Source organism: Zalophus californianus, chromosome 6 (assembly GCF_009762305.2).
Source record: "Zalophus californianus isolate mZalCal1 chromosome 6, mZalCal1.pri.v2, whole genome shotgun sequence".
NCBI classification, from domain to species: Eukaryota; Metazoa; Chordata; class Mammalia; order Carnivora; family Otariidae; genus Zalophus; species Zalophus californianus.
The window spans coordinates 142911825-142939476 of NC_045600.1; the positions used below are offsets into that span (position 1 = coordinate 142911825).

A 27652-nucleotide genomic window follows, 5' to 3' on the forward strand; every position below is an offset into this window, starting at 1 on the left:
GCCGGCTCGCGCCACTCTAGGGGGGCGCTCCCCTCTCCCTGCGCCCCCCAGTTCCACGCCCGCCCCTGGCCCGGCCGCCCCCCGCGGGCCACTGCTGCGGGTGCTCTCCGGTGAGTGGGGCACAAAGGCGCTGCAGGCCTGGGGGACCAATGCGCGAGGGGACCCGCTGCCCTGACCATCAGGTTGCCTGCAAAGAGCCCCGCTCTGGAGTCAGCGACCTTGTTGGGTCTTCGCCCCAGGTCTGCCCTTGACAATGCAGTGTGACCCACCTAGGGCAGGCTCCTCAGCCGGAGTCACGGGAGGTGGCTCTCATTTGCCCGGCGGCACAGTCGGGATTCGAACGCGGACCTACAGGACTCCAGAGTCCAAGCGCGATCGTGCTTCTCCATGCGTGGGTCTTCCAGGCCTGTGGTTTTGGGAAAGGGACTTAACTGTGGCCGATCACTTGTTTCCAATCCAGGCAACATTTCGGACCGCGTGTTTTGCATCTGCCTAACGATGAATGCTGCTTCTTTCATCATCCCGAAGCCCACCTGTAAGAAGTCACTGGCGCAGCCCCTGAGTGTAACCTACTTTCTGTGGCCTTCATTTGTCACAAGGACAGTTCTTGTACGTGTTTGTCCCCTCTTCTGAACTTTCCTGCTCTCCCTTTTTATAGAAGCTATTCCTTTCTATCATCATCTGCCCCCCCCCCCCCACTTGCCTTGTAGTGTGTGTGTGTGTGTGTGGGGAGGGTATACCAACCCCTGCTCCTGTTCTTGGTGCTGGGCTTCCAATAATGGGGCTTTAAAGTCTCTAGACTTCTGAGGCTTGTTTACGTTGTTACTAGTGCCTGACATGACCTACTAATACGTTTCTTTACTCCTTCAACCTGGTGATTCTCCTTTTTAGATATCACCCCTTCCTCATGGGTCCTGCGGGCTCCCCTGTCTTCTTTTCTCACCATTTTGTCTCCATTGTAATAGCCAGTGTCAGTTCCTTCAGGCAGCTATAACAAAATACCGCAGAAGGGGTGACTTATAAACAAGGGAAAGTTTATCTCTCACAGTTCTGGAGCTGGGAGGTCCAAGAACAAGGTGCTGGTGATTCTGTTCTCTGGTGAGTGCCTACTTCCTGGTTCCTAGAGGACAGTTTTTACCCTACGTTCTTCCACAGGTAGGGGAGGAGGGCATGGCAGCTCTCTGGGGTCTCCTTTATAAAGGCACTAATCTCATTTATGAGGGCTCCACCCTCATGACCTGATTCCCTCCCAAAGGCCTCACTTCCAAATACATGGGACATTAGGATTTAGCATCTGAATTTTGGGAGGACACAGACGTTCAATTCCTAGCAGTCTGCTAACGTGTCTCCCACTTCTGTGACCTGCCATCCTGCCCCACTCATGAACCTGGTTCCTATATCCTCTTCTGTCAAACCGAAATCCCTCTGATTAGCTGCCAAAGCCCTAGCTGTTGGCTGCTTGCCCCCTACCGTCTGGTCTCCCTGTGGGCATAGCGTGGAAACAGGAGGGAGGGAAGAAATGAGAACAGACAGGTTGTCAGTTGGAAGCCACAGGAAGACTTTCGGCAGAGGAGGGACATGATCGTGGTTTGGGTCCAGACAAATTACTCCAGTGGCCAGTGTGGAGGTGGATTTGAGGTAAGAGTCTGGAGGCAGAGGCTCAGTTGGGGGGCTCTCACCAGGAGACAGAAGGGCTGAGACAGGGCTTGCTGAGTCACTGGGTAGGAAGAACAAATCAGAAACCATTCCCTGGTTTCTGGCTTAAGCAACAGGATGATTAGTTTTGGCACTCAGTTGAGGAAATCCATGAAGAAAGGACAATTTGGGGATGAGATAATGAGTGGTTTTGTGTGTCGAAATTTCCGTGGGGCATGCAGAAAGGGATGTTTAGTGAACAGCTGAACATACAGCTTTGAGAAAGAAGTCAAGGCAGAATATAGAGATTTGTGTGACATCAATGTACAGGTGGTGATTGAAACCCTGTGGGAGGTTCCCAGGGGACTGTGTCAGATAAGAAATGCAGTGACCAAAGATGGAGCCAGGTAACCCTAACATTTAAGGGTCAGGCAGCAAAAGAAGAGGAGAGCAGTGCTGGAGGAGAAAAAAAAATTAAAGAATTTCCAAAAGGAGGGACCTGTCCAGATAGATGCCACAGGAAGTTCAAGTGAGCTAAGAAAGGAGATGGATGCACTGAATCTGGCGATTCAGATGTCTTTGGTGACCTTGGTGGAAACTGTGTCCCTGAAATGGTGACGGGAAGAAACCAGGGGGCAGTGGCTTGACACGTGAGTGAGAGGCGGGACTTGGAGGCAGGAAGTGTAGACACCTCATTCCCAGCAGTGGAGAAGGACTAGCAAGAATGCACGAAGGGTGAGTTGTTCCGTCGTGATTGGCTGCTTTGTCAAAGATGAGAGAAATGTGAGTTTATAATGAGGAGAAGCAGTCAATGGAGAGGTTGAAGATAGAGGCCAAAGAGGGGATCATTGCTAGGGTTTTTTGTTTGTTTGTTTTGTTTTGTTTTTTGAGAATGAGGAGATTTCTCCCAGCGAGGCTTTGGTTTCAGGGCTTCTTCTAAACCTGGTCTCACTGCTCAGCACACCTCATCTGCCTGCCTCTCGTGCCCTGACCAAGTCAGCCTTAATAACAAACACACAGGGGATCCCCTTCTAGGCTCCTTCTCACTGGTCCTCAGGAATCTCCTAATGCGCTTGGCTAGGAGCCCATCTGTCTCTGCAGCCAGGCTGGATGCAGACCACCTTGTCAACACAGTGTTGCTGGGGTTGAAGCATTGCCCTGTGGCTCTCACTGCAGACAGGGCTTTCAGACTGGTTCCTCTGCTTTTAGGCAAAGGGCTGTTCCTGTGGCTATTCCAGAACAATGCTCTATTCAAATATTTAACAGATAATAACTAACCCTTTAGAGATACCACTAAGCCCATTAAGAGTCTGATGTATTTTATTTTTGTTTGGCCCCAAGAGCTGGTCTCTTCGCTATGTCAGAATAGAACACATTAATTTTACTTCTGAAACTTGGAAAGAACTCAGTTCACAAATGATGATAATATCAATGTCCTTTGATCACTTTTGATTTTATTATCCTAAAATCCCTACGGGCTACTACTTCGCCCTGCCCTTGGCACTTTGGTCTGCGTTTTGCCATTCCTCTTCTCACTCATACACACCCCCAGCTTGTTGACCCTGTCCGGTTTTCACCTTCATCTTTCATATCTAGACTCGAATTCCTAATAAAACTCTAACAGTTCCTTCAGATTTGTCCCCCAGATTCACCCACTCTATGATGCTTCAGTTGCCTAAAATCGATTCCTCCTCCCCAAATTATGTGTGAGATGATATATATAAAGCACCTAGAACAATGCCTGGCAAATAGTAAGTACTCAGTAAATATTAGTTGGTAGTGTTATCTTTGTTGTTGTTGTTAACATGGTGAGGTGAAAAGAATTGTGGAGTCAGGAAAATTTGGTTTTAACCACACACACACACACACACACACACACACACACACACACACACACACCAGTATGTCACACACACACACACACACACACACACACACACACACACACACACACACACACACCAGTATGTCCGAGGGAATTCCCCGCACTTTGCATCAGAGTTCATTTCTACTACTTTTGCCATTAGAGGCGTCTTTCAAATGTCCCAGAGGAACTGGTCTCACATTCCTTGAAAGAGAAAGGGCTATGAGATACACCTTGAGAGTCAGTGAAAGGACTATTGTGCACTACCTGTGGTGAGAGAGAGAACGCCCCCCTCAGTGTGGGCGCATTGGGCAGTTCTGGGTTGGCAGAAGGAATCATTAAAGTCAACCTGGGCCATCATAGGACAAGATAGGTGTCAAAGGTTGGGGTCAGTCACATTGCTGGGTATAACAGAGCAACTGTACTCAGGCCACCAAAGAGAGGAGAAGAGAGCACCCCGATAATGATCCCAGAAGCATGTTATGGTCTCTGAAGATACTACTTGAGCCACTTGGGATCTTATTTGGAGAAGGAAAGGAGGATTGTTTCAGGTCCTGGGAATTCTACCCCCTGACACTTGAGTCCAAAGGCTGTGTGCATTGCGATTATTCTCATTCTCACCCCCTCACTGGCTGAGGAGCAAACTGGAGAATGTTAATGAGTTACTAAGTTTTTTGTGGGGAAAGGGATTCAAGATGTAAAAGACATTAAAGGCTTGAAGAATTTGTAGCTTTGGCCACCATTTTGGCTAGCATGGTTCCAGTATTAGCATAGATGCTGCTGAAGAGAGCACTGGATCAACAGTTTGATTCATTTCTTTGTTTATTGAAAAAAATACTTGTTGAGTAGCGCTATGCACCAGTCATTGCCCTAGGTCTAGGAGCCATGGAGAACCAGGAGGATGGTGAAGGAGCAAAAACCATGCCACATGGAGTAGTGTTGCAGGAGTCTGGGGAGAGTACAGTATCTAAGTTCAACCATCTGTTGGGCAACTATGTGGAGTGAAGGATGTGAGACAGATGATGCCTGGCTAGTTCTAGGTCTAGGCATTAAGAGGCATGGCAGCTTCTGTTTTCACCCTTATGGAGTTCCAACCTACCATGTGAATACTTACAAATACCCTGAGGCACATGGAAAGAGACAGGCCCTAGAGAATGAGAGAATACAGAGAGAGAGAGAGAGAGACAGGACATCCAGCCAGTCATCTCTTCTGGTCCCCCTCGTTAAAGTGCCACACATGTGAGTGAAATCAGTTTGGATCCCCCAACCCCAATTAAGCTAGCCCAGCGACATACTGTCCCTACCGAACCTTGCCTAAACTGCAGAATTATGTGCAAATAAATGGTGGCAGTTGTTTTAAGCCACAAAAGTTTGGAGTATGTTCTTACGTAGCAACAGATAACTGAAACGGAGTTTAATAGTAGATTAGATACAGTTAAAGAGAGCTAGTGTCAAAAGGAAAGATATTCAGTACTTCTGAAACAAATAATGCAATATATGTTAAAAAAAAAGAAGAAGAAGAAGATAGCAGGAAGGGAAGAATGAAGGGGAGTAAGTTGGAGGGGGAGACGAACCATGAGAGACGATGGACCCTGAAAAACAAACTGAGGGTTCTAGAGGGGAGGGGGGTGGGGGGATGGGTTAGCCTGGTGATGGGTATTAAAGAGGGCACATTCTGCGTGGAGCACTGGGTGTTATGCACAAACAAGGAATCATGGAACACTACATCAAAAACTAATGATGTATGTAGAGTCATTTCCTGAAAACAACAACAACAACAACATTACAACAATAAAAAAAAAGGAAAGATATTCAGACAGAAGCCCAGAGAGATAAAAAGAAAAGAAAAAAATAGAAAATAACATAGTATAGCCACATCAGCTTTCTATCGGTTCATATTTGTAAGGTATTTTCTATCTGTGTGATATGATTAGAAAGTCTAATATGAAGTCTCAGATGAGGAGGTAAAAAAGGGAATGGGATAGAAGCAATATTTGAAGCCACGATGGCCAAAAATTTTCTAAAACTGATGAAAGCTATTAAGCCATGTGTTAAAAAGTATTTTGAGTGCCAGTTCTGATAAATACAAAGAAAACCATACACAAGAACATTATAGTAAAATTGCTGAAACCCATAGGCAAAGAGAAGGCAAACACAAAACCACATTCTCTCCAATGGTGCAGCAAAAAGACTGATAACTGATTTCTTTATAAAGAAAATAATCACAACCTGAAATCCCAAAACCAAGCGAACTGTCTTTCAAATAAGAGAAAGACAATTGTTAGGCAAGTATAAACCTAGAGAATTCAGCAATCATAGATCTGCATTAAGTGAAAGACTAAAGAGAGCTAGGCAGGCAGAAAGAAAATAATCCAAGATGGAGGCAGAGAGATGCAGGAAGAAATGAAGAACAATAGAAAACATGAATATCTGAGTAAGTCTAAATAAACATTGTATAAAATTAAGAAATGATGAATTACTTTGGTTCTATTTATGGAGAAATAAAAATTCACAAAATGTGAGAATGAGGGAAACAGAATAAAAAGGTCTAAGGTCCTAATACAGAAAGTATTAAGGTAGTAACACAGAAAGTGGCACAAGTACTAACATTACATTTTCATGAGTTAAAGATACATGTTGTGACCTCTCAACAACTAAAACAATAATAAAAGAATGCTCAACTAATGGGAAAGATAGCAAAATAGTAAAATAATACAGAACCCAAGAAAGCAGGAAAGGAGAGAAAAAAAACAATATAAGAGGGATATAACAAAGAACACACCACACGGGTTAAATATGAAACAAATAATCGTATAGCATATTTAAACCCAAACATCACTAATCACGTTAAAGGTAAAAGGGACAAATACTTCAATTACAACTAAAAGATTGTCAGACTGGGGGTGCTTGGGTGGCTCAGTCGGTTAAGCATCTGCCTTCGGCTCAGGTCATGATCCCAGGGTCCTGGGATCGAGCCCCATGTCAGGCTCTCTCAGTGGATAACCTGTTTTTCCCTCTCCCTTTGCCTGCCACTCTGCTTGTGATCCCTCTCTCTCTCTCTCTCTCTGTCAAGTAAATAAATAAAATCTAAAAAAAAAAAGATTTTCAGACTGGATTAAAAAATCAATCAACCTAATACTGCTTATAGGAGACACATCACAACTAAGGACACTGAAAGGTTGAAAGTAGAAGTTTTTCTATTAGAAATACCAATAGAAAATGCCATTACTGAGAATCAGACAAAATAGATTTTAAAACACAAACCATTGCTACAGATCAGTGGCTCTCAACCAGGAGTGATTTTGCCCCCCAGTGCACATTAGGTAATGTGTAGAGATATTTTTGATTGTCACAACTGGGGGTGGGGATGCTACTGGCATCTAGTGGATAGAGAACAAGGATGCTGCTAAACATCCTGTAATACACAGGATGGCGCCCCATCCCCCAACAAAGAACTGTTCTGCCCAAAATGTCAATAGCCATAATTGAAAAATGCAGCTATAAAGAGACATTACATAGAAATAAAAAGATCAATTCACCAGAAAGAAATAAAATTCTTAATTTGTATACACTAATAACACAGCCTCAAAATATATAAAGCAAAAAATTGACAGAAATAAAAGGAGAATAGACGAATCCACAATTATGATGGGAGATTTCAATATAGTTTTCTTGGGAGCTGATAGAACAAGTAGAGAAAAAAATCAGTAAAAAGATAGATGGTTCAAATAACACGAGTAACAATCTTATTGTAACACAGTATCAAATATCTACAGAATCATAGCATTTTTATTTTTTTAAAGATTTATTTATTTGACAGAGAAAGAGACAGCAAGAGAGGGAACACGAGCAGGGGGGTGGGAGAGGGAGAAACAGGCTTCCCGCTGAGCAGGGAGCCCGATGTGGGGCTCGATCCCAGGACCCTGGGATCATGACCTGAGCCAAAGGCAGAGGCTTAACGACTGAGCCACCCAGGCACACCCACAGCATTTTTAAATACACATGGAACATTTACCAAAATCGACCATATGCTAGCTCATAGAGTTAGCCCCAAGAGCTTTCAAAGGATTAAAATTAGTCATGGTATATTCTCTGACCACAGTGGAATTAAGATAGAAATCAACAGCAAAAAAGAAACTAGGAAATTCCCAAATGTTTGGAAATAAACAATATTTTTGTTGCCTAATTTAAAATAACCTATGAGTCAAGAAAGAAATCACAATGGAAATAAAAACATATGTTTAACTGAATAATGCCAGAAACACAATGTATCTAAACTTCTAAGATGAAGCTAAAGCTGTTTAGAAAGTCTTAAATGCATATATTAAGAAAAAAAGGATAAAAAGCAATGGTTAATGTATCTATCTCAAGAACTTAGAAAAATAACAGAAAGGTAACCCCCCCCACACACACACCAAAAAAAAAAAAAAAAAAAAAAAAGAGTGGGAGTGAGAGAGAAGGGCGGGAATAACAAAAAGCAGAAATTAATAAGTTATAAATATATATCATAGAGGGCATAGGGACACCTGGGTGGCTCAGTTGGTTAAGTATCTGATTCTTGATCTCAGTTCGGGTCTTGATCTCAGGGTCCTGAGTTCAAGCCCCAAGTTGGGCTCCAAGTAGGCTGGGTGTGGAGCCTACTTAGACACACATGTATATCTATATATATCTCATAGAGGGGATCTACAGAGCCAAAGGTTGGTTTTCTAAAAGGACTAAATTGATGAAATCTCTGTCAAGACTGATCGAAAGAAATAGGGAAAGCACAAATAACAAGTATGAGGAATGAAAAAGGGAAATAATTTCAAATTCTACAGATATTTAAAATAATAAGAATCACACAGTAGAAAATTTTATGCCTATAATTTGAAAATTTAGATGAAATTGACAATGTCCTAGGAAATATATCTTACCAAAATTGACACAAGAAGAAAGAGAAATGGGAATAGTCCTAAATCTGCTAAAGAAAGACATTTCATCTGTAAGTAAAAACTTCCCCCAAAGAAAATTACAAGCCTAGATGGCTTTACTGGTGTATCATACCACACATTTTAGGAAGAAATAGTGCCAATCTCACACAAACGCAGAGAACAGAAAAAAAGAAAAGACTTCCCAACTTGTCTTATGAGGCCAAAGCAATCTTTTTTTTTTTAAGATTATTTTTAAGTGATCTCTATACCCAGTGTGAATTTGAACTTACAATCCTGAGATCAAGAGTCACACACTCTACCAAATGAGCCAGACAGGCACCCTCCAACACAATCTTAATACCAAAACCTGACAAGTACAACACCAAAGAGGAAAAGTGCATACCAATCGCTCTTATAGATGAAAAAATCTCAACCAAAATATTAGCAAATCAAATCCTGATATATACAAAAAGAATAATATATCCTGGCAAATTTTAATCTAGTCTAGAATGCAGGTTGTTTAACATTTGAGAATCAATCAATGTCTTTCATAACATTAATGATTCAAGGAGAAACATAAGATGATCCTTTCAAGAGATGCAGGAAAATGATAAAATTCAGCATACATGTTTAAAAAACAGCAAGTTATGGGACGCGACGTCAGAAGCCAAGATGGCGACGGTGGTCGGACTCTCCTTGAAGCGCCGGTTCCCGCTTGCAACCGTTGGCGGAGCCTGCCTGCAGGCCTGCCGGGGGGCACAGACAGCTGCCGCCGCAGCTCCCCGAATCAAGAAATTTGCCATCTACCGATGGGACCCAGACAAGACTGGAGATAAACCTCATATGCAAACTTACGAAATTGATTTGAATAAATGTGGTCCTATGGTGTTGGATGCTTTAATCAAGATTAAGAATGAAATTGATTCTACCTTGACCTTCCGAAGATCATGCAGAGAAGGCATCTGTGGCTCTTGTGCCATGAACATCAACGGAGGCAACACTCTGGCCTGCACCCGAAGGATCGACACCAACCTCACCAAAGTCTCAAAAATCTACCCTCTTCCGCATATGTATGTGATAAAGGATCTTGTTCCCGACTTGAGCAACTTCTACGCTCAGTACAAATCCATTGAACCTTATCTGAAGAAGAAGGATGAATCCCAGGAGGGCAAGCAGCAGTATCTGCAGTCCATAGAAGATCGTGAGAAACTGGACGGGCTGTACGAGTGCATCCTCTGTGCGTGCTGCAGCACCAGCTGCCCTAGCTACTGGTGGAATGGAGACAAGTACCTGGGGCCTGCGGTTCTTATGCAGGCCTACCGCTGGATGATCGACTCGAGAGACGACTTCACAGAGGAGCGCCTGGCCAAGCTGCAGGACCCCTTCTCCCTCTATCGCTGCCACACCATCATGAACTGCACCAGGACCTGCCCCAAGGGGCTGAATCCAGGCAAAGCTATTGCTGAAATCAAGAAAATGATGGCCACCTATAAGGGGAAGAAAGCATCAGTGTAACTGTTCCCACGCCAAGCATGACAGCCAGCTCGGCTGGACACACCTTATATCCAATTCGAGTCCCTTCAGAGGTCTTGATTTTCCATGAATACAACATGTATAATAAAAATTTTAAGAAATAAATGTTATTCTACTTTATTAACAAAAAAAAAAAAAGAAAAAAAAAAAAAAAACAGCAAGTTAGAAGTAGAAGGGAATCTTCTTTTTTTAAAATTTTATTTTATTATGTTATGTTAATCACCATACATTACATCATTAGTTTTTGATGTAGTGTTCCATGATTCATTGTTTGCGTATAGCACCCAGTACTCCATTCAATACGTGCCCTCTTTAATACCCATCACCAGGCTAACCCATCCCCCACCCACCTCCCCTCTAGAACCCTCAGTTTGTTTCTCAGAGTCCATAGTCTCTCATGGTTCATCTCCCCCTCCGATTCCCCTCCCCACATTTTTCCCTTCCTACTATCTTCCTTTTTTTTTTTTTTTAACATATAATGTATTATTTGTTTCAGAGGCACAGGTCTGTGATTCAACAGTCTTACACAATTCACAGCGCTCACCATAGCTCCGTACCCTCCCCAATGTCTATCACCCAGCCACCCCATCCCACCCACCCCCACCACTCAGTTTGTTTCCTGAAATTAAGAATTCCTCCTATCAGTGAGATCATATGATACATGTCTTTCTCTGATTGACTTATTTCGCTTAGCATAATACCCTCTAGTTCCATCCATGTTGTTGCAAATGGCAAGATTTCATTTTATTTTTGATGGCTGCATAATATTCCATTGTGTATATATACCAAATCTTCTTTATCCATTCATCTGTTGATGGACATCTTGGCTCTTTCCATAGTTTGGCTATTGTGGACATTGCTGCTATAAACATTGGAGTGCACGTACCCCTTCGCATCACTACATTTGTATCTTTGTGGTAAATACCCAGTAGTGCAATTGCTGGGCTGTAGGGTAGCTCTATTTTCAACTTTTTGAGCAACCTCCATACTGTTTTCCAGAGTGGTTGCACCAGCTTGCATTCCCACCAACAGTGTAGGAGGGTTTCCCTTTCTCCACATCCCCACCAACATCTGTCATTTCCTGATTTGTTAATTTTAGCCATTCTGACTGGTGTGAGGTGGTATCTCGTTGAGGTTTTGATTTGGATTTCCCTGATGCCAAGCGGTGTTGAGCACTTTTTCATGTGTCTGTTGGCCATTTAGATGTCTTCTTTGCAGAAATGTGTGTTCATGTCTTCTGCCCATTTCGTGATTGGATTATTTGTTCTTTGGGTGTTGAGTTTGATAAGTTCTTTATAGATTTTGGATACTAGCTCTTTATCTGATATGTCATTTGCAAATATCTTCTCCGATTCTGTCGGTTGTCTTTTGGTTTTGTGGACTGTTTCTTTTGCTGTGCAAAAGCTTTTTATCTTGATGAAGTCCCAATAGTTCATTTTTGCCCTTGCTTCCCTTGCCTTTGGCGATGTTTCTAGGAAGAAGTTGCTGCGGCTGAGGTCAAAGAGGTTGCTGCCTGTGTTCTCCTCTAGGATTTTGATAAAGGGTATCTACAAAAAACTTACAACAAGTTTCCTACTTAATGGTAAAATACTGAAATTTTTCCCTAGGATTGTGAACAAGACAAGGATATTTGCTATTACTTCTTTTCAAGATTCTTATCCTGTGAAATAAGGTAAGAAAAAAAAAAGAATAAAATGCTGTTATTTGCAGATGACATAATTATATATGTAGAAAGTCTAAATGAATCTATCAATAAACTAGTAGACTAAGTGAATTCAGGAATGTCATTGCACAAAAGGTCAATGTAGAAAAAATCAACTGAATTTCTGTATACCAGCAATAAACAATTAGAAAATGAAATTTTAGAAATGTTACATTTGCAATAGCATTAAAAAACTTCAAGTACAAAAAAAACCACATCAACTATGTAGCAGTAAATCTTTTTGTTTGTTTCTTTGTTTTTTTGAAGGTTTTATTTATTTATTTGACAGAGAGACACAGTGAGAGAGGGAACGCAAGCAGGGGGAGTGGGAGAGGGAGAAGCAGGCCTCCCGCTGAGCAGGGAGCCTGATGCGGGGCTCTATCCTAGGACCCAGGGATCATGACCTGAGCCGAAGGCAGATGCTTAACGACTGAGCCACCCAGGCGCCCCTATATAGGAGTAAATCTAATGAAAGATCTGTAGGAACTTTACACAGAAAACTATAAAATATTATTTAGAGAAATTAAAGAAGACTAAATGGAAAGAGATACTATTTTCTTAGATTGGAAGAGTCAACATTATAAATGTGTTAGTCCTCCCCAAACTGATCTATGGGTCCCAATAAACCAAATTAAAATCCCAACAACTTCACGCGCGCGTGCGCGCGTGTGTGTGTGAGTGTGCGTGTGTGGAAAATGACAAGCTGATTCTAAAATGTATATGAAAGGTAAAGAGGCAAGAATAGCCAATACAACACTAAAAGAACAAAGTTGGAAGAATTACTTTATCAGATATCAATATTTATCAAGGTGAAGTGTGTAAGACAGTGAAGTTATAGCACGAAGATAGATAAATAAACAATGAGACAAAACTGGAAGAGAAACCAATCCACATATATACGGATATTTGACTTATGAAAAAGATACACTTTGGGGAAAGTCCTGCCTTTTACATAAATAGTGCTGGGTCAATAAAATTTCTTTACTTTTATCTCATAACATATGCAAAAATCAATTCCAGGCATATTGTGGTTTTAAATGTGAAAAGTAGAAGAATAAAATAACAAATATGTGGAAGGCAAAACTTTCTTAAATAAGATACCCCCATTCCAAATCCCTGAATAACTATAAAGGAAAGATTTGATTCATTGAAGTACACTAAAATTAGAAATTTAGACAATATTAAGCCAGTAAAAAGACAAACTATCGAGTGTGAGAAAATATTTGCAAGACACGTAATCGCAAAGGGTTTTATATCTAGAATATAAAAAAGAACTACAAATCAATAAGAAAAAGCAACAGCCCAGGGATGCCTGGGTGGCTCAGTCAGTTAAGTGCCTGACTCTTGATTTCAGCTCAGGTCATGATCTTATGGTTGTGGGCTCGAGGCTCTGCTTTGGGCTCTGCACTCAGCACGGAATCTGCTTGTACCTCTCCCTCTGCTCCTCCCGACACTCTCTCTCTCAAATAAATAAATAAATAAATAAATAAATAAATAAACAAATGAAATCTTAAAAAAAAAAAAAAAAGCAGCAACCCAAAAGAAAGATGGTTAAAAAACTTGAACAGACACTTCACAGACGGTTTTGGACATATGGCAAAGAGACAAATGAAAAGCATCTCAAATCATTAGTTACCAGGAAAATGTAACTTACAGTAACAATGAAATACCACTACACTCCTGCAAGGCTAAAATTAAAAGTACCAACAATACCGGTGCCTGGGTGGCTCAGTCATTAAGCGTCTGCCTTCGGCTCAGGTCATGGTCCCAGGGTCCTGGGATCGAGCCCCGCATCGGGCTCCCTGCTCCGCGGGAAGCCTGCTTCTCCCTCTCCCACTCCCCCTGCTTGTGTTCCCTCTCTTGCTGTGTTTCTCTCTGTCAAATAAATAAATAAAATCTTTTAAAAAATAAAGTACCAACAATACCAAGTGTTGCCGAAGATGTGGGGTAACTGAAGCTTCCAAATGCTGCTACCAGAAGTATAAATTGGTCCAACCCATTTGGAAAACAATTTGTCATTATTTACTAAAATTGAAGATATGATATGCTGAAGTTTAAGATAAAAAAAAGATCCACTCTTTAGATATATAAATGTAAACATATGTGCAACAAAAGTCATGAACAATAATTTTCTTAGAAGCATTCTTCATTATTGTCAAAACCTAGAAACAATCTAGTTGGGTAAACTATAGTCATATAATGGAATATTTCATAGGAATGAACAAACTACTATCACATGCAGTAACATGGATTAACCTTATAATGTTGGACAAAGAAGCCAGACACATGAATCAATACTGTGTGATTTTACTTACAAAAATTCAAAATGTATCTTTGGCATTAGAATTCGGGACAGCAATTACCTTTAGGATGGAAGATGCAGATAATTGTAGGAAAGGGGCACAGAGGACTTTTGGGTGCTGGTTATGTTCTTCTCCATCTGGGGGAGTATTCACACAATTCTGTTCACCTTATGACAATTATTCATACTCTACACATGTTTTTTCCACATCTGTATAATTTCCATATTTGAATAAAGTTTATTTCAAAATAAATTGGCTGGCTTATCAGAGGAGCAGGTGACTCTTGATCTCGGGGTTGTGCGTTTGAGCCCCATATTGGGTATGGAGATTACTTAAAAAAATAAAATATTAATAAAACAAAATGAATGGTGGGTTTTGGGACCACAAGTAAAAATTCTGAAATCAACTCCCTTTAAATGCTTTTATGTCCAATGTTGCTTTCCTTGAAAAATTCCTAACGAAATGAAGGGGATTTCTGGCTTTCAAAGTGACTTTAAGAACGGAAGGTAATTCTTTTTTTTAATTTATTTTATTTATTAACACATAATGTATTATTTGTTTCAGAGGTACAGCTCTGTGATTCATCAGTCTTACACAATTCACAGCGCTCACCGTAGCACATACCCTCCCCAACATCACCCAGCCACCCCATCCCTGCCACCCCCTTTCACTCCAGCAATCCTCAGTTTGTTTCCTGAGATTGAGAGTCTCTTATGGTTTGTCTCCTTCTCTGGTTTTGTCTTGTTATGGGAGCTAATTCTTAGAGTGCATATACATTTCCAGATCATTAAGGGTCATTTACTAATAAATTTTGAACTTCTCAAGGAGAGAAATGATTCCATTCACTCCTGGATGCCCAGCACCTGTTATACAAGCTGACTCAGCTCTAGGCCAAGTGTAGCTGATAGGTTTCACCAACTGTGTCGACTCTAAACCATTAGTAATGGCTTCCTAACTGTGCAGGAGAATGCTTCCTGAAACTGTACCCAGGATTAAAATTCTATGATTAGTTATCAATGTCTGCCATGGGTACCAAAACCACAATGGCGATATATGCAACACATACAAGTCACCAGGGGCTTAAAGTGCAACCATGGGATCTTGGCTGATGGTACAGAGCACTGAATTAAGAGCATCGTATACCCAGGAACTCACCATAAGACCAAGGCTTTGAGGCTAATGATGGCCATTATGAAAGAAAAGTCCGTGAATCAATCAGGAAAACTAGTGACTGTGGAGGAAGTCATGTTTGATGGAGAGAAAAGTAATAGTAAGGGAAGTTGGTAGTGAGAGTGACATGGAAAGGAGTCAAAAACAGTACTTCTGAACTCTAATGTCTACACATCACCTCTTCCCCAACAAATGTTCTGCAGAAAACTGCCCTTTAGGACATTCATAAGCAGGTTTGCTCCTAACATTAAGAGACCCCAGGCAAGAATAGAAAGTGAAGCCACGTATCAAATGAAAATATCTAAAACTTATAAATCAGGCTAACATACTGTTAGATGAAATGTGTTCTGCCCCCCTATCTTGGCAAATGAGCCTTCGAAATAATAACACTGAAAAATGTGTAAGCAGCTGTGGTCTGTATGTGATTAAAAGATGACAAAAAACAAAGATGATGAATATAATAATTATTGTGCATATCTGGCTGTTCTGTGGATGGTCCAGTGATCTTTGGGTGAGTAATAAAATAAAGGCGTACATGGTTAATCAATTGTTTTATATTTGTTCCATAATCTTTATTTCCTTGTCTTCATTTTAGCAAAATCAAGATTTGTATAACATGCATTTTATTGGTAATAATCTTGAATTAGACATTACTAATGTCTGTGATATAGCACCGTAGTTCTTGGGTGACTTTATTTTTTTAATGTTTTAATTTTTTTTAAAGATTTTATCTATTTATTTGACAGAGAGAGACACAGTGAGAGAGGGAACACAAGCAGGGGGAGTGGGAGAGGGAGAAGCCGGCTTCCCTCTGAGAAGGGAGCCCAATGCGGGGGTTTGATCCCAGGACCCTGGGATCATGACCTGAGCTGAAGGCAGACGCTTAACAACTGAGCCACCCAGGCACCCCTCTTGGGTAATTTTAAAAAATTGTTTCATTTGGGAGAAATACTGCTCTGCTGGGGCAATAGCAATTATAATTGCCAATAATATTCTCTAAGCAATATCTAGATTTGGGAACAAACCCAGAATTTTACATGTCATGTATATCATGATAAGCAACAATAGGGTTGCATATATAAAGTGGTCATTATTACAGAATTTTTATAAAAATGTTTTTATTTCATCATATATTATTAATATTTATATCATTTTTATTATTTCCTAAAGGAATGTCTGGATACATACGGCATTTCTTAAATTCCTTTATTTTTTATTTTTATTTGACACAGAGAGAGAGAGAGCACAAGCAGGGCGGAACGGCAGGCAGATGGAAAAGCAGGCTCCCTGCTGAGCAGGAGGGATGCGGGACTGGATCCCAGGATGCTGAGATCTTGACCTGAGCCATAGGCAGACGCTTAACCGACTGAGCCACTCAGGTGCCCCTCAAGTTCTTTTAAAAGCTTTTTTGGGGGGCACCTGGGTGGCTCAGTCGTTAAGCGTCTGCCTTCGGCTCAGGTCATGGCCCCAGGGTCCTGGGACGGGAGCCCCGCGTCGGGCGCCCCGCGTCGGGCTCCCTGCTCCGCGGGAAGCCTGCTTCTCCCTCTCCCACTCCCCCTGCTTGTGTTCCCTCTCTCGCTGTGTCTCTGTCTGTCAAATAAATAAATAAAATCTTCAAAAAAAATAAATAAATAAAAGCTTTTTCGGGGCTCCCTGCTCAGCGGGGAGTCTGCTTCTCCCTCCCCCTGCTCTTGTGCTCTTGCTTTCTTTCCCTCTCTTTCTCTCTCTCTCAAATAAATAAAATCTTTAAAAAAATAAAATCTTTTTCAATGTTGAGATACTGTACAGAAAACCTAAAATAGGTTTGATTGATTGGCTTAAATTTCTCTTTCCTTGACATTCTTTTATCAGAAAGTGGCCTCCATAGAAGTTAGTGTTAGGATCCTTTGTAAGTAAATTTTCAGAATCACGCAAACTGTTTCCATGTTCTGATATCCTAATATTTTACTGGGCTCTCCCGCCGCCCCCGTTGTTGTAGATTTTCTATGCAGATTCTCTTGATGTTGAAAGACATTTTCTCGGGCTGCATGGAGGGGCTCAGTCAGTTAACCGTCTGACTCTTGATTTTGGCTCAGGTCGGGATCTCTGAGGTTGAGCCCCCCTCGGGGCTCTGTCTTCAGCAGGGAGTTGGCTTGAGATTCTTTCTCTCCCTCTGCCCCTCCCCCTGCTCATGCTCTTTCTCTAAAATAATAAATAAATAAATAAATAAATAAATAAATAAATAAATAAGATACTTTCTCTAAAATCAACTTCCTTTATCCTTAAAATCCTAATCCTTTAAAAAGTGAAATAGTTTTCTTCAAATAAACTTTTGCTAGCAATGTTAGTATCTAACCACAGTTTATGCCAAATAGTGCAAATTCAAAATTATTTTTGTTTTCCAGAGAATACTGTGACTCATTTTTCACTTGAGAATTTTCAGTTATTCCATTGAACTCTTTTTGGGCATTTCATATCTTGTCTATATGAAACCTAATCACCTTAACAACTTTCAGTTGGATTACTAATTAGTATTCTAGAATAGGTTTAAGGTCAAATTTGATTTATTTTCATCAAGATTGTCCTGTCTTTGAGCAGATCTAGAAGACTTGTAGGGGAAGAAAGAAAACACTCCTCTACCCTTTTAAATTCTGTGACTGGGGCCTGAGAATTAAGCCAATAAACACAGATTAACCAGAAAAAGGCACACACATCTTACTTGAGGTTAATATTTTAATTTTTATGTGTATAGAGGCCTTTGTAGAAAACGAATTAAGACCCCAAAGAAGTAGTGAGGCCTGGGGCTTACATACCATTTTAACAAAGCATGTTGAATGTGGAGAAGCAAACAAGACAAAGGAAAAGGGGGTTATGGGCTTCTAGGGGTGTAAATTGTGGGAAGGTAAGTACATGGGAGAAACGGATGGAAGATAATGATTAGTTAAGATTTGTTTGTGCAGACCCGCCTTTGTACTTTCTGTCTACGGTGCTAAGAATTGTTCTCCTAATAGGGGAGAGAGGAGGGGGAGCACCTTCACAAAGGGAAATTGATGTCTTGCTTTTAGGAGGATAGGGGGAGGGTAAAGGCCGGTTTTTTTGTTTGTTTTATTTTTTGCATTTGCTGCTTTATTGCATTCAGCTCAAGATAATCCTTATGTCACAGAGGCATATTTTGAGATGGTATGTTCTGATGTCCTTCAATATCAGGTATAACCTTGGAACTGATTCAAACAATGTCTCTATCAGAACAGATGAGGCCACATCTAATACCAGATTCACACAACACGCCATATACTGTGCAAAGAATGCTTCTGGATCTGGGGCCAAATTTCTGGCTTAGACATTCTTTTGTTTATTAACTGTTAGTGCCCTCGACAATTTGTTTTCCAGCTTTATTGAGATATCATTGACATATAATGTTGTGAAAGTTTAGGTGTGTAACATGATGATTTGAAACACGTATATGTTGTAATATGACTACCACAATGAGGTTAGTTAATGCATCCATGACCTCCCGTAGCTACCATCTTCTTGTGTGTAGTAGGAACTTTGAAGATTTACTCTCTCAGCAACTTTCAAGTATATAATTCAGTATTGTTAATTACAGCTACCATGCTGTAGATCCTCAGACCTTATTCATCTTATAACTAGAAGTTTGGACCCTCTGACCATCACCCATTCCCCACCCCCACCCGGCTCCTGGCAAATGCCAATCTACTCTCTGTTTCTTGGAGTTCAGTTTTTTTTTAGATTCCACATATGAGATTATACAGGATTTGCCTTTCTTTGCCTGGCTTATTTCACTTAACATAATGTCTTTACGTTTCATCCATGTTGCAAATGGCAGAATTTCCTTCTTTTTTATGGCTGAATTATATTCTATTGTGTACACAAACATCCTGCACATTTTCTTCATCCATCCATCTGTTGGCGGGCACTTAGGTGGTTTTCACATCTTGGCTAGTGTGAATAATGCTGCAATGAACATGGGAGTACAAGTATCTCTTTGAGAGAGTGATTCTATTTTCTTCAGAGAAATACCCAGAATTACTGGGTAATTACTAGGTGGAATTATTGGGTGGAATTAGTAGATTATAGGGTAATTCTATTTTTAATTTTTAATTTTTTGAGGAATCTCTATACTCTTTTCCACAATGGCTGTCCCAGTTTGTATTCTGCCAACAGTACAGGAGGGTTCCATTTTCCCCACATCCTCGCCATCCCTTGTCATTTCTTGTCCTTTTGGTATTAGCCATTCTGACAGGTGAGGTTATCTCTCACTGTGGTTTGCGTTTCTCTAATGATTAATGATATTGAGCACCTTTTCAAGTATCTGTTGGTCCTCCGTATTTTTTTTGAAAAACAGCCTCCACAATTTTTGATATGACTTACTTATTTCTATAAAACCAAATGTTTTAATTTGAACTTTAATTAATCTTTATAAAATATTTTCATGAAGATAAAACAATTTCCCATTCAAGCATAACATGTCTATTTTATGCTAAGATAAAGAACAAATGTAAGGCTATATACACATTTACGATTAGTTTGAGAGGGAGGCAACCATAAGAGACTCTTAACTATAGAGAAGAAACTGAGGGTTGCTGGAGGGGAGGTGGTTGGGGGGACGTGGTAACTGGGTGATGGGCAGTAAGGAAGGCACTTGATGTTATGAGCACCGCGTGTTATCTGCAACTGATGAATCACTAAATTCTACCCCTGAAACTAATAATATACTATATGCTAACTAAATTGAATTTTTAAAAAAAGATTTGTTTTACTTTATTTTATTTTTTTAAAGATTTAATTTAGATTTTTTTTATTAACATATAATGTATTATTAGTTTCAGGGGTACAGGTCGGTGATGCATCAGTCTTACACAATTCACAGCGCTCACCATAGCCCCGTACCCTCCCCAATGTCCATCACCCAGCCACCCCATCCCTCCCACCCCCACCACTCCAGCAACCCTCAGTTTGTTTCCTGAGAGTCTCTTATGGTTTGTCTCCCTCTCTGGTTTCCTCTTGTTTCATTTTTCCCTCCCTTCCCCTATGATCCTCTGTCTTGTTTCCGAAATTCCTCATATCAGTGAGATCATATGATACTTGTCTTTCTCTGATTGACTTATTTCACTTGGCATAATACCCTCTAGTTCCATTAACGTCATTGCAAATGGCAAGATTTCATTTTTTTTGATGGCTGCATAATATTCCATTGTGTATATATACCACATCTTCTTTATCCATTCATCTGTTGTTGGACATCTTGGCTCTTTCCACAGTTTGGCTATTGTGGACATTGCTGCTATGAACATTGGGGTGCATGTGCCCCTTCAGATCACTACATTTGTATCTTTGAGGTAAATACCCAGTAGTGCAATTGCTGGGTTGTAAGGTAGCTCTGTTTTCAACTTTTTTTTTTTAAGATTTTATTTATTTATTTATTATTTATTAAATTTATTTATTAAATTTATTTATTTATTTATTTATTTATTTATTGACAGAGAGAGAGAGAGAGAGAGAGAGAGAGACAACGAGAGAGGGAACACAAGCAGGGGGAGTGGGAGAGGGAGAAGCAGGCCTCCCGTGGAGCAGGGAGCCCGATGCAGGGCTCGATCCCAGGACCCTGGGATCATGACCTGAGCTGAAGGCAGACACTTAACGACTGAGCCACCCAGGAACCCCTATTTTCAACTTCTTGAGGAACCTCCATACTGTTTTTCAGAGTGGCTGCACCAGCTTGCATTCCCACCAACAGTGTAGGAGGGTTCCCCTTTCTCCACATCCCCGTCAACATCTGTCATTTCCTGACTTGTTAATTTTAGCCATTCTGACTGGTGTGAGGTGGTATCTCATTGAGGTTTTGATCTGGATTTCCCTGATGCCAAGTGATGTTGAGCACTTTTTCCTGTGTCTTTTGGTCATTTGGATGTCTTTGGAGAAATGTCTGTTCATGTCTTCTGCCCATTTCGTGATTGGATTATTTGTTCTTTGGGTGTCGAGTTTGATAAGTTCTTTATAGATTTTGGATACTAGCCCTTTATCTGATATGTCATTTGCAAATATCTTCTCCCATTCTGTCGGTTGTCTTTTGGTTTTGTGGACTGTTTCCTTTGCTGTGCAAAATCTAAAAAAGATTCATTTTAATTGTTTAGTATTGCAAAATGTTCTTCAGCCACCCCCTGCAATTGTTGGCTGATAACTTTGCTAATGCACAGGAAAATGATGAATGGGAATATGAAGAAAGGAAAAACAGGAAGCTTAGTTCTACCTGGAAAAGATATTTTGTTATGCAAAAACGTATTGTATTCAAGCTATCAGAGGATTTGACAAGTTTATTTTTTCTCTTCTCCTAACTTAAGTACTTCTCCCACTCAGATGTTCTCCACACTCCCAGCCAGTGTTTACCATTCACTCTGGAGCTGAGACACCCACAAACCTCTGTGTTTTGACACAGTCACCTTTGATTTTGAGGTTGCAGGGAAACTGATAGACAGAAGCTTTGCTCTGAGTCCTGAATACTCTTTGTGATAGGCAGGGCCCAGGGCAACGTTTCCTGTTCCCTGGGTTTGTGACTGGTACAGTAATACGTGTAGGGCAAAATGAATCTCATAGTCCTATAAGTTTGGTAAATGTTAAGTTAATGCACAGCTAAGTCATCTTTACTGTGGGCATTCTTAGAGCTTCTAATTATGTTAGGGAATCTAACAAAAGGGCTGTAAATCTAACAAAATTGGGAATCTTCAAGAGCGGGACAAAGGATGCAGCTCATCCCAAACAAATTCACCCACGGGGTCCTTTATTCTTGGAACAATTCATAGGACTGGTGTGCTGCAGGGAGCAGAATTTGGGAAATGTTGCTATACCTTAGTGTACAAAGTTTCCTCTCTACAAGGGCTGGGCAGGATCAGGAAGCCATCTTGTAGGGCAGTGCAGTGTTTGTGAAAAAGCTCTTCCCTCCACTTTAGTCAGGGAGATGAGGTGGAGAGGGATTGAAGCTTGAAGCCTGAAGTCAGATTTGTGATTGACACAATAGTCAACCAGACTGAATCTTTAAAAAACCAAAAATTCCCTGAATTTAGGGAATTAGTTTGAGAAAGAGCCCTCTACCCAGTAGGAAAGGGGTTTCTCCAGAGAAGAAGAAATAAATAGAACTATTTCTCGTAGTGGTGTCGTTAAAAGCATAGTTTTTTGGAGCCAGACTACCTATACTGAAATGTTGGCTCCTCCTTTCATTAGCTGAGTGACCTTTGGCATGTTACTTAATTTCTCCAGGACTCAGTTATCTCCTCTATAAAATGGGCCTGATAAGAGTATCTATTTCGTAAGGTTATTTTGGGCATGAGTTACTACTATCTGTAAACACTTAGGAATGGGTGAGGTACAGAGTAAATTTTGTTTAAGTAAAAATAAAATAAGTTGGATTTTTTAACAAACCAGTTATACTCAAATGGCTACAGGGCAAGGCAAGAAGTGTAAGTGGTTGAAAAAATTAAACATGAGAAAAGGAACAGTGGGGGCCTCGGCAAACCGGGGCGGCGGGGGGGGGGGGCGGGAAGGGGGCACTTGTAAAGGGAGACAGCTATGCTTAACTGCAGCTGATTGTGACCACAAGGGAATGAGATCCAAGTATTTCTATGGCTCCTGATTTTGTTTTTGTTTTCGTTTTTTTAAAAAACACCACCACTGTGTGGGACAAAGAAATATATGCATGAGCTGAATGTGGTTCATGGGCTGCTAATTTGCATTTGGCAGTCACCTGAGCCAGGCGGACCCTACCTGTTAGGAGCGAGGTTTTGGTGCGCATCAATGCAAAACCAACTGGAAATGGTTTGTGACTGCTTAAAAAGGGAAAAGGGGGTTCAAGAAGACTTTCTTTTAAGATAGGTGTGCTAGACCCGCTTTGAGGAGAATGCTGAAGGCATTCTGCGTCCAATGTCTTACAAAGACAACTGATGCGCTTTTATATTAAAGTAATAAATTGGACCTGATTAAAAAGTAATCTTTTCAAAAGAGTATTGATTAATGGATTCCTGGAAATCTGGGGAAAGGCTCTGGTGATAAGTTACCTGGTCTCTGTTTTTGGCCTTGTTCTGATCAGCAACTAGACATGATTTGAACATGTGAATTAATGATCTGATTATTTATTTATTTAGATTTCATTTTTTTAAAAGGTTTTATTTTTATTTATTTGACACAGAGAGAGAGAGAGAGAGAGAGAATGAGAGAGAGCACCAGCACAAGCAGGGGGAGTGGCAGAGGCAGAGGGAGAAGCAGGCTCCCCGCTGAGCAGGGGGAGCCCGATGCGGGGCTCCATCCCAGGACCCCGGGATCATGACCTGAGCCGAAGGCAGATGCTTCACCCACTGAGCCACCCAGGCACCCCTATTTAGGTTTCATTTTTAAGTAAGCTCTACACCCAATGTGGAGCTCGAACTCACAACCCCAAGATCAAGAATTGCATGCTCCACTGACTGAACTAGACAGGCACCCCTTTATGTTTTTTTTAGATTGTGTAATTTGAAAACATCGGTAACACCTTGGAATCGAACAAAAAATAGATCTTAAAATTTAGTTTAAAATGTTAAGTAATATCCTTGTGTTAATTTTAACACAGAGAGAAATACATAAAAGCAAAATACGCCCTGCTACCCCATTCCACTAGTCCTTATCCACTTTCACTCTCTAGTTCACTGTTAACATCTTCTATTTACAAAAATCAAGAATAGTATATCCTACTAAACATATTGGTCTATAACTTGCTTCTTTCATTTAGCAATGAATTGCAGACATCTTTTGGTGTCAGGAGATAAAGATGTATCTTTACATTGTTTCCAAATTTCCACTAATATATTGTTTCCAATGTTTCACTAACAATGCTATGGTGAATATCCTTGTGCATATACTTCTCCATAATTTTGGAAGTGCTTTTGAACAAAATTCCTAAAACTAAAGCTCTACCTGACCCTTGAACGATGCAGGGTTAAGGATGCTATAAATAAAGGTTTTCTTTTTCTTCTGCAATCTCTCTCTCAACTTCTCATAGTGTTTTTTTATTTGCTATTTAATGTCATCTTAAGTAAAGAAAAATCAAAATGTTAAAATGTTAGCAAGTTTTACCCTTCATCTTTATATGTGCAAGGCCAGTTTTAAATGCAAATATGAGAGCATTTAACTCATGCAGAATCACCCAAATCACACAATTCATATTTCATAGCTTGTATATGCATATGTAATTTTTTCTTACCAGAACAGTGGAAGTGATGTACAAAATTAACTTAACTCTTTTTATTTCACTTTTTTTTTTGAGAGAGAGAGAGAGCATGCACGCGGCAAGCCAGGAGAAAGGGCAGAGGGAGAGAGAGAGAATCTTAAGCAGGCTCCATGCCCAGTGTGGAGCCCAAAACAGGGCTTGGTCTCACAACCCCAAGACCATGACCTGAGCCGCAATCAGGAGTCGGATGCTCAACTGACCAAGCCACCCAGGTGCCTCTTTTTATTTTACTTCTTCTTCTTCTTCTTTTTTTTAAAAAATATTTTATTTATTTATTTGACAGAGAGAGACACAGCGAGAGAGGGAACACAAGCAGGGGGAGTGGGAGAGGGAGAAGCAGGCTTCCCGCCGAGCAGGGACCCCGATGCGGGGCTCGATCCCAGGACTCTGGGATCATGACCTGAGCCGAAGGCAGAGCTTAACAACTGAGCCACCCAGGCGCCCCTTATTTTACTTCTTAATATATGCACATTTTCCCAGTACTCTGGAAGCTGGGTACTTCCTAAACATGCTGACCTTGTCCATGCTTTGAGTCTCACTGAATTCCCACCAAAATTCTGAGCATTGCTAACACTATATGCAAAGAGGTGGCAAAAAATAGTGGTGCACACACATACCGTGTGTATCGCCTCTGCTCACATGTCATCCCCGTGGTCCTATGGACCTCCCTTACAAAGGTCCAAAGAGAAAATTATGAAGAACATCAATATGGCAATAGCAGAGATCCTGTGTGACTGAGCAGGTTGCGTGTCCATGAAGCCAGCCTCAGGTAGTAGTGATACATACGTATGACTGCCAAGGCTAGGTCATATATGTCCCTGTAGCTTCTGCTTTGTTCTCTTGGATTGCTTGCCCTAGGGAAGTCGGTTGCCACATGGTGGGAACACGCAAACAGAACTGCAGAAAGGCCTACTTAGGGAGGAATGGAAGCCTTTTTGCCGATAGCTAGCACAAACTTGCTAGCCGTATGAATAAGCCGCCTTGCAAATGGCCTCTGGCTCTATTCTTGCCTTCAGATGAATTCAGCCCCAGGGAACATCTTGACTACAGCCTCAGGAAAGAACCCAAGACAGAATTTCCCAGCTTAGCCACTCTGAATTCTCATCTACAAAAATAGTAGAGACAATAAATATCTATTGGGGACGTCTGGGTGGCTCAGTTGGTTAAGCATCCAACTCATGATCTTAGCTCAGGACATGATCTCAGGGTTGTGGGACTGTGAGAGCCCAGGTTGAGCTCTGGGCTCAGTGGGCAGTCTGCTTGAGATTTTCTTTCCCTCTCTCTCTGCCCCTCACTATCCGCTCTCTCGCATCCTCTTAAAAAAAAAAATCTGTATCTATATATCTATTGTTTTTAGTTACTAAGCATTGGGTAATTTGTCACATAGCAATAGATAACTAAAACAGTGCTTTGATTCACATTTGCTTTAATTTTAATAAGATTTGGCATCTTTTTGCATGTTTGATGGCTACTTATTTTCTTTCATCTTTGACTTGCTCATTTATTTTTATTGGATTATCTTTATCTTACTAATATATAAAGAGATACACCAAGGAAGTCAGCCCTTTGTTGGTCACATGTATTACACCACATTTTTCACAGTTTATAATTTTTTTTTACTATATTTCCATTACAGGAGTTTCAAATTTTTATTGTGGCTTAATTGACCAATTTTTTCCATTGTGCCTTTTAGATTTTGATTCAAATTTACTAAAGGTTTTTCTCAATTCACAGTTATAAAAATGTTTATCCATGCCTTCTTTTAGTACTTTGATGATTTCATTTACATTAAAATTTTTGATTATTTAAAACAACTTTTTTTTTGGTGGGGGAGTGTGTGTGTGACAGAGACAGAGAAAAGAGAAATCCAATTTCACCACTTCACAATAGTTAGCTAATTAAATAATTTCAATTATTAAATAATCCTCTCCCCACTGATCTGAAATACCATCTTATTCACATCCCAGACACCTGTCTATTTTGGGGTTTATTTCTGTACTCCCAATTCTCTTCCATTGATTTGTCTATTCCTGCACCAATGTTACTCTTCTATTTCTGGATAGCCTGGATATTTTCTTGGGTTTCATTTTTCTAGAATAATTTTGGAATCATTTTTCAACTTCAAATAATTAAGTAAATCAATATCCCTTGATATCTTTATTGCACCGAATTTATGAAATCGAGTATCCCTATGAGAGTAAATCTGCCTTTCCACTGGTTCACATCTATATTATGTGTTTTGATAAACTTTTAAGACTTTCTTCATTTAGGTCCTACATACTTATTAAGTTTATTCCTAGGATTTTAAAAAATTGAAGTACAATTGATATATGGTAAACTGCACATTTTTAAGGCACACAACCTGATAGGTTTCTTTTTTTTTTTTTTAAAGATTTTACTTATTTATTTGACAGAGAGAGAGACAGCGAGAGCAGGAACACAAGCAGGGGGAGTGGGAGAGGGAGAAGCAGGCTTCCCGCTGAGCAGGGAGCCCGATGCGGGACTCGATCCCAGGACCCTGGGATCATGACCTGAGCCGAAGGCAGACGCTTAACGACTGAGCCACCCAGGCGCCCACTTGATAGGTTTCGACAAATGTTTGTAATCATGAAAACACCACTGCAATCAAGACAATGAATACATCTGTAATTCTCAAAATTCCCCCGTGCCCCTTTGTCATCATCACTTCCCCAAATAACTACTGATCTGCTTTCAGTCACTACAGACTAGTTGGCATTTTCTAGGATTCTATATAAATGGACTCGTGCAATATATACTCTTTTATGTCTGGCTTCTTTTACTCAGCATCATTATTTTGAGATTCATTCACATTGTTCCATGTATCCATAGTTTGTCTTCTTTATTGCTGAGTACTATTCCATTGTATGAATACACCATAAGTTGTCTAACCATTCAGTTGCTGAAGGGTGTTAGGGTGGTTTCCAGTATTTCGTTATTACAGATAAAGCTGCTATGAATACTTGTGTACAAATCTTTTTATAGACATGTGCTTGCTTTCTTTTTTCTTTGGTGAATATGGAGGAGTGAGGTGTTTGGGCCATATGATAAATGTATGTTTAACTTACTAAGAAACTGCCAGGCTGTACTGCAAAGTGGCTATAACCACTTGACATTCCCACTAGCAATGCTGAAGAGTATTTTGGATCTTATTTTTTATTTTTTTTAATTTGAAAAAAATTTTTTTTAAAGATTTTATTTATTTACTTGACAGAGAGACAGACAGCAAGAGAGGGAACACAAGCAGGGGGAGTGGGAGAGGGA

At 40.5% G+C, this 27652-nt stretch overlaps 1 protein-coding gene and 1 long non-coding RNA gene across 2 annotated transcripts; both read left to right on the forward strand.

Moving 5' to 3' along the window:
• Positions 1-24448, forward strand: LOC113908733. The gene is made up of 3 exons (XR_003515580.2): positions 1-609; positions 11550-11614; positions 24407-24448. It is a non-coding gene; the product is annotated as an uncharacterized LOC113908733 (long non-coding RNA).
• On the forward strand, positions 9064-10047 carry LOC113908731 (succinate dehydrogenase [ubiquinone] iron-sulfur subunit, mitochondrial). The gene has a single exon (XM_027569100.1). The coding sequence runs from the start codon at positions 9082-9084 to the stop codon at positions 9922-9924; it is 843 nt and encodes a 280-aa protein (XP_027424901.1). The 5' UTR covers positions 9064-9081; the 3' UTR covers positions 9925-10047.
• Positions 24449-27652: the final 3204 nt, after the last annotated feature.

Bases quoted from the DNA above. Each gene is read 5' to 3' on its own strand.
- LOC113908731 (XM_027569100.1), top strand. From the start codon at position 9,082: ATGGCGACGGTGGTCGGACTCTCCTTGAAGCGCCGGTTCCCGCTTGCA.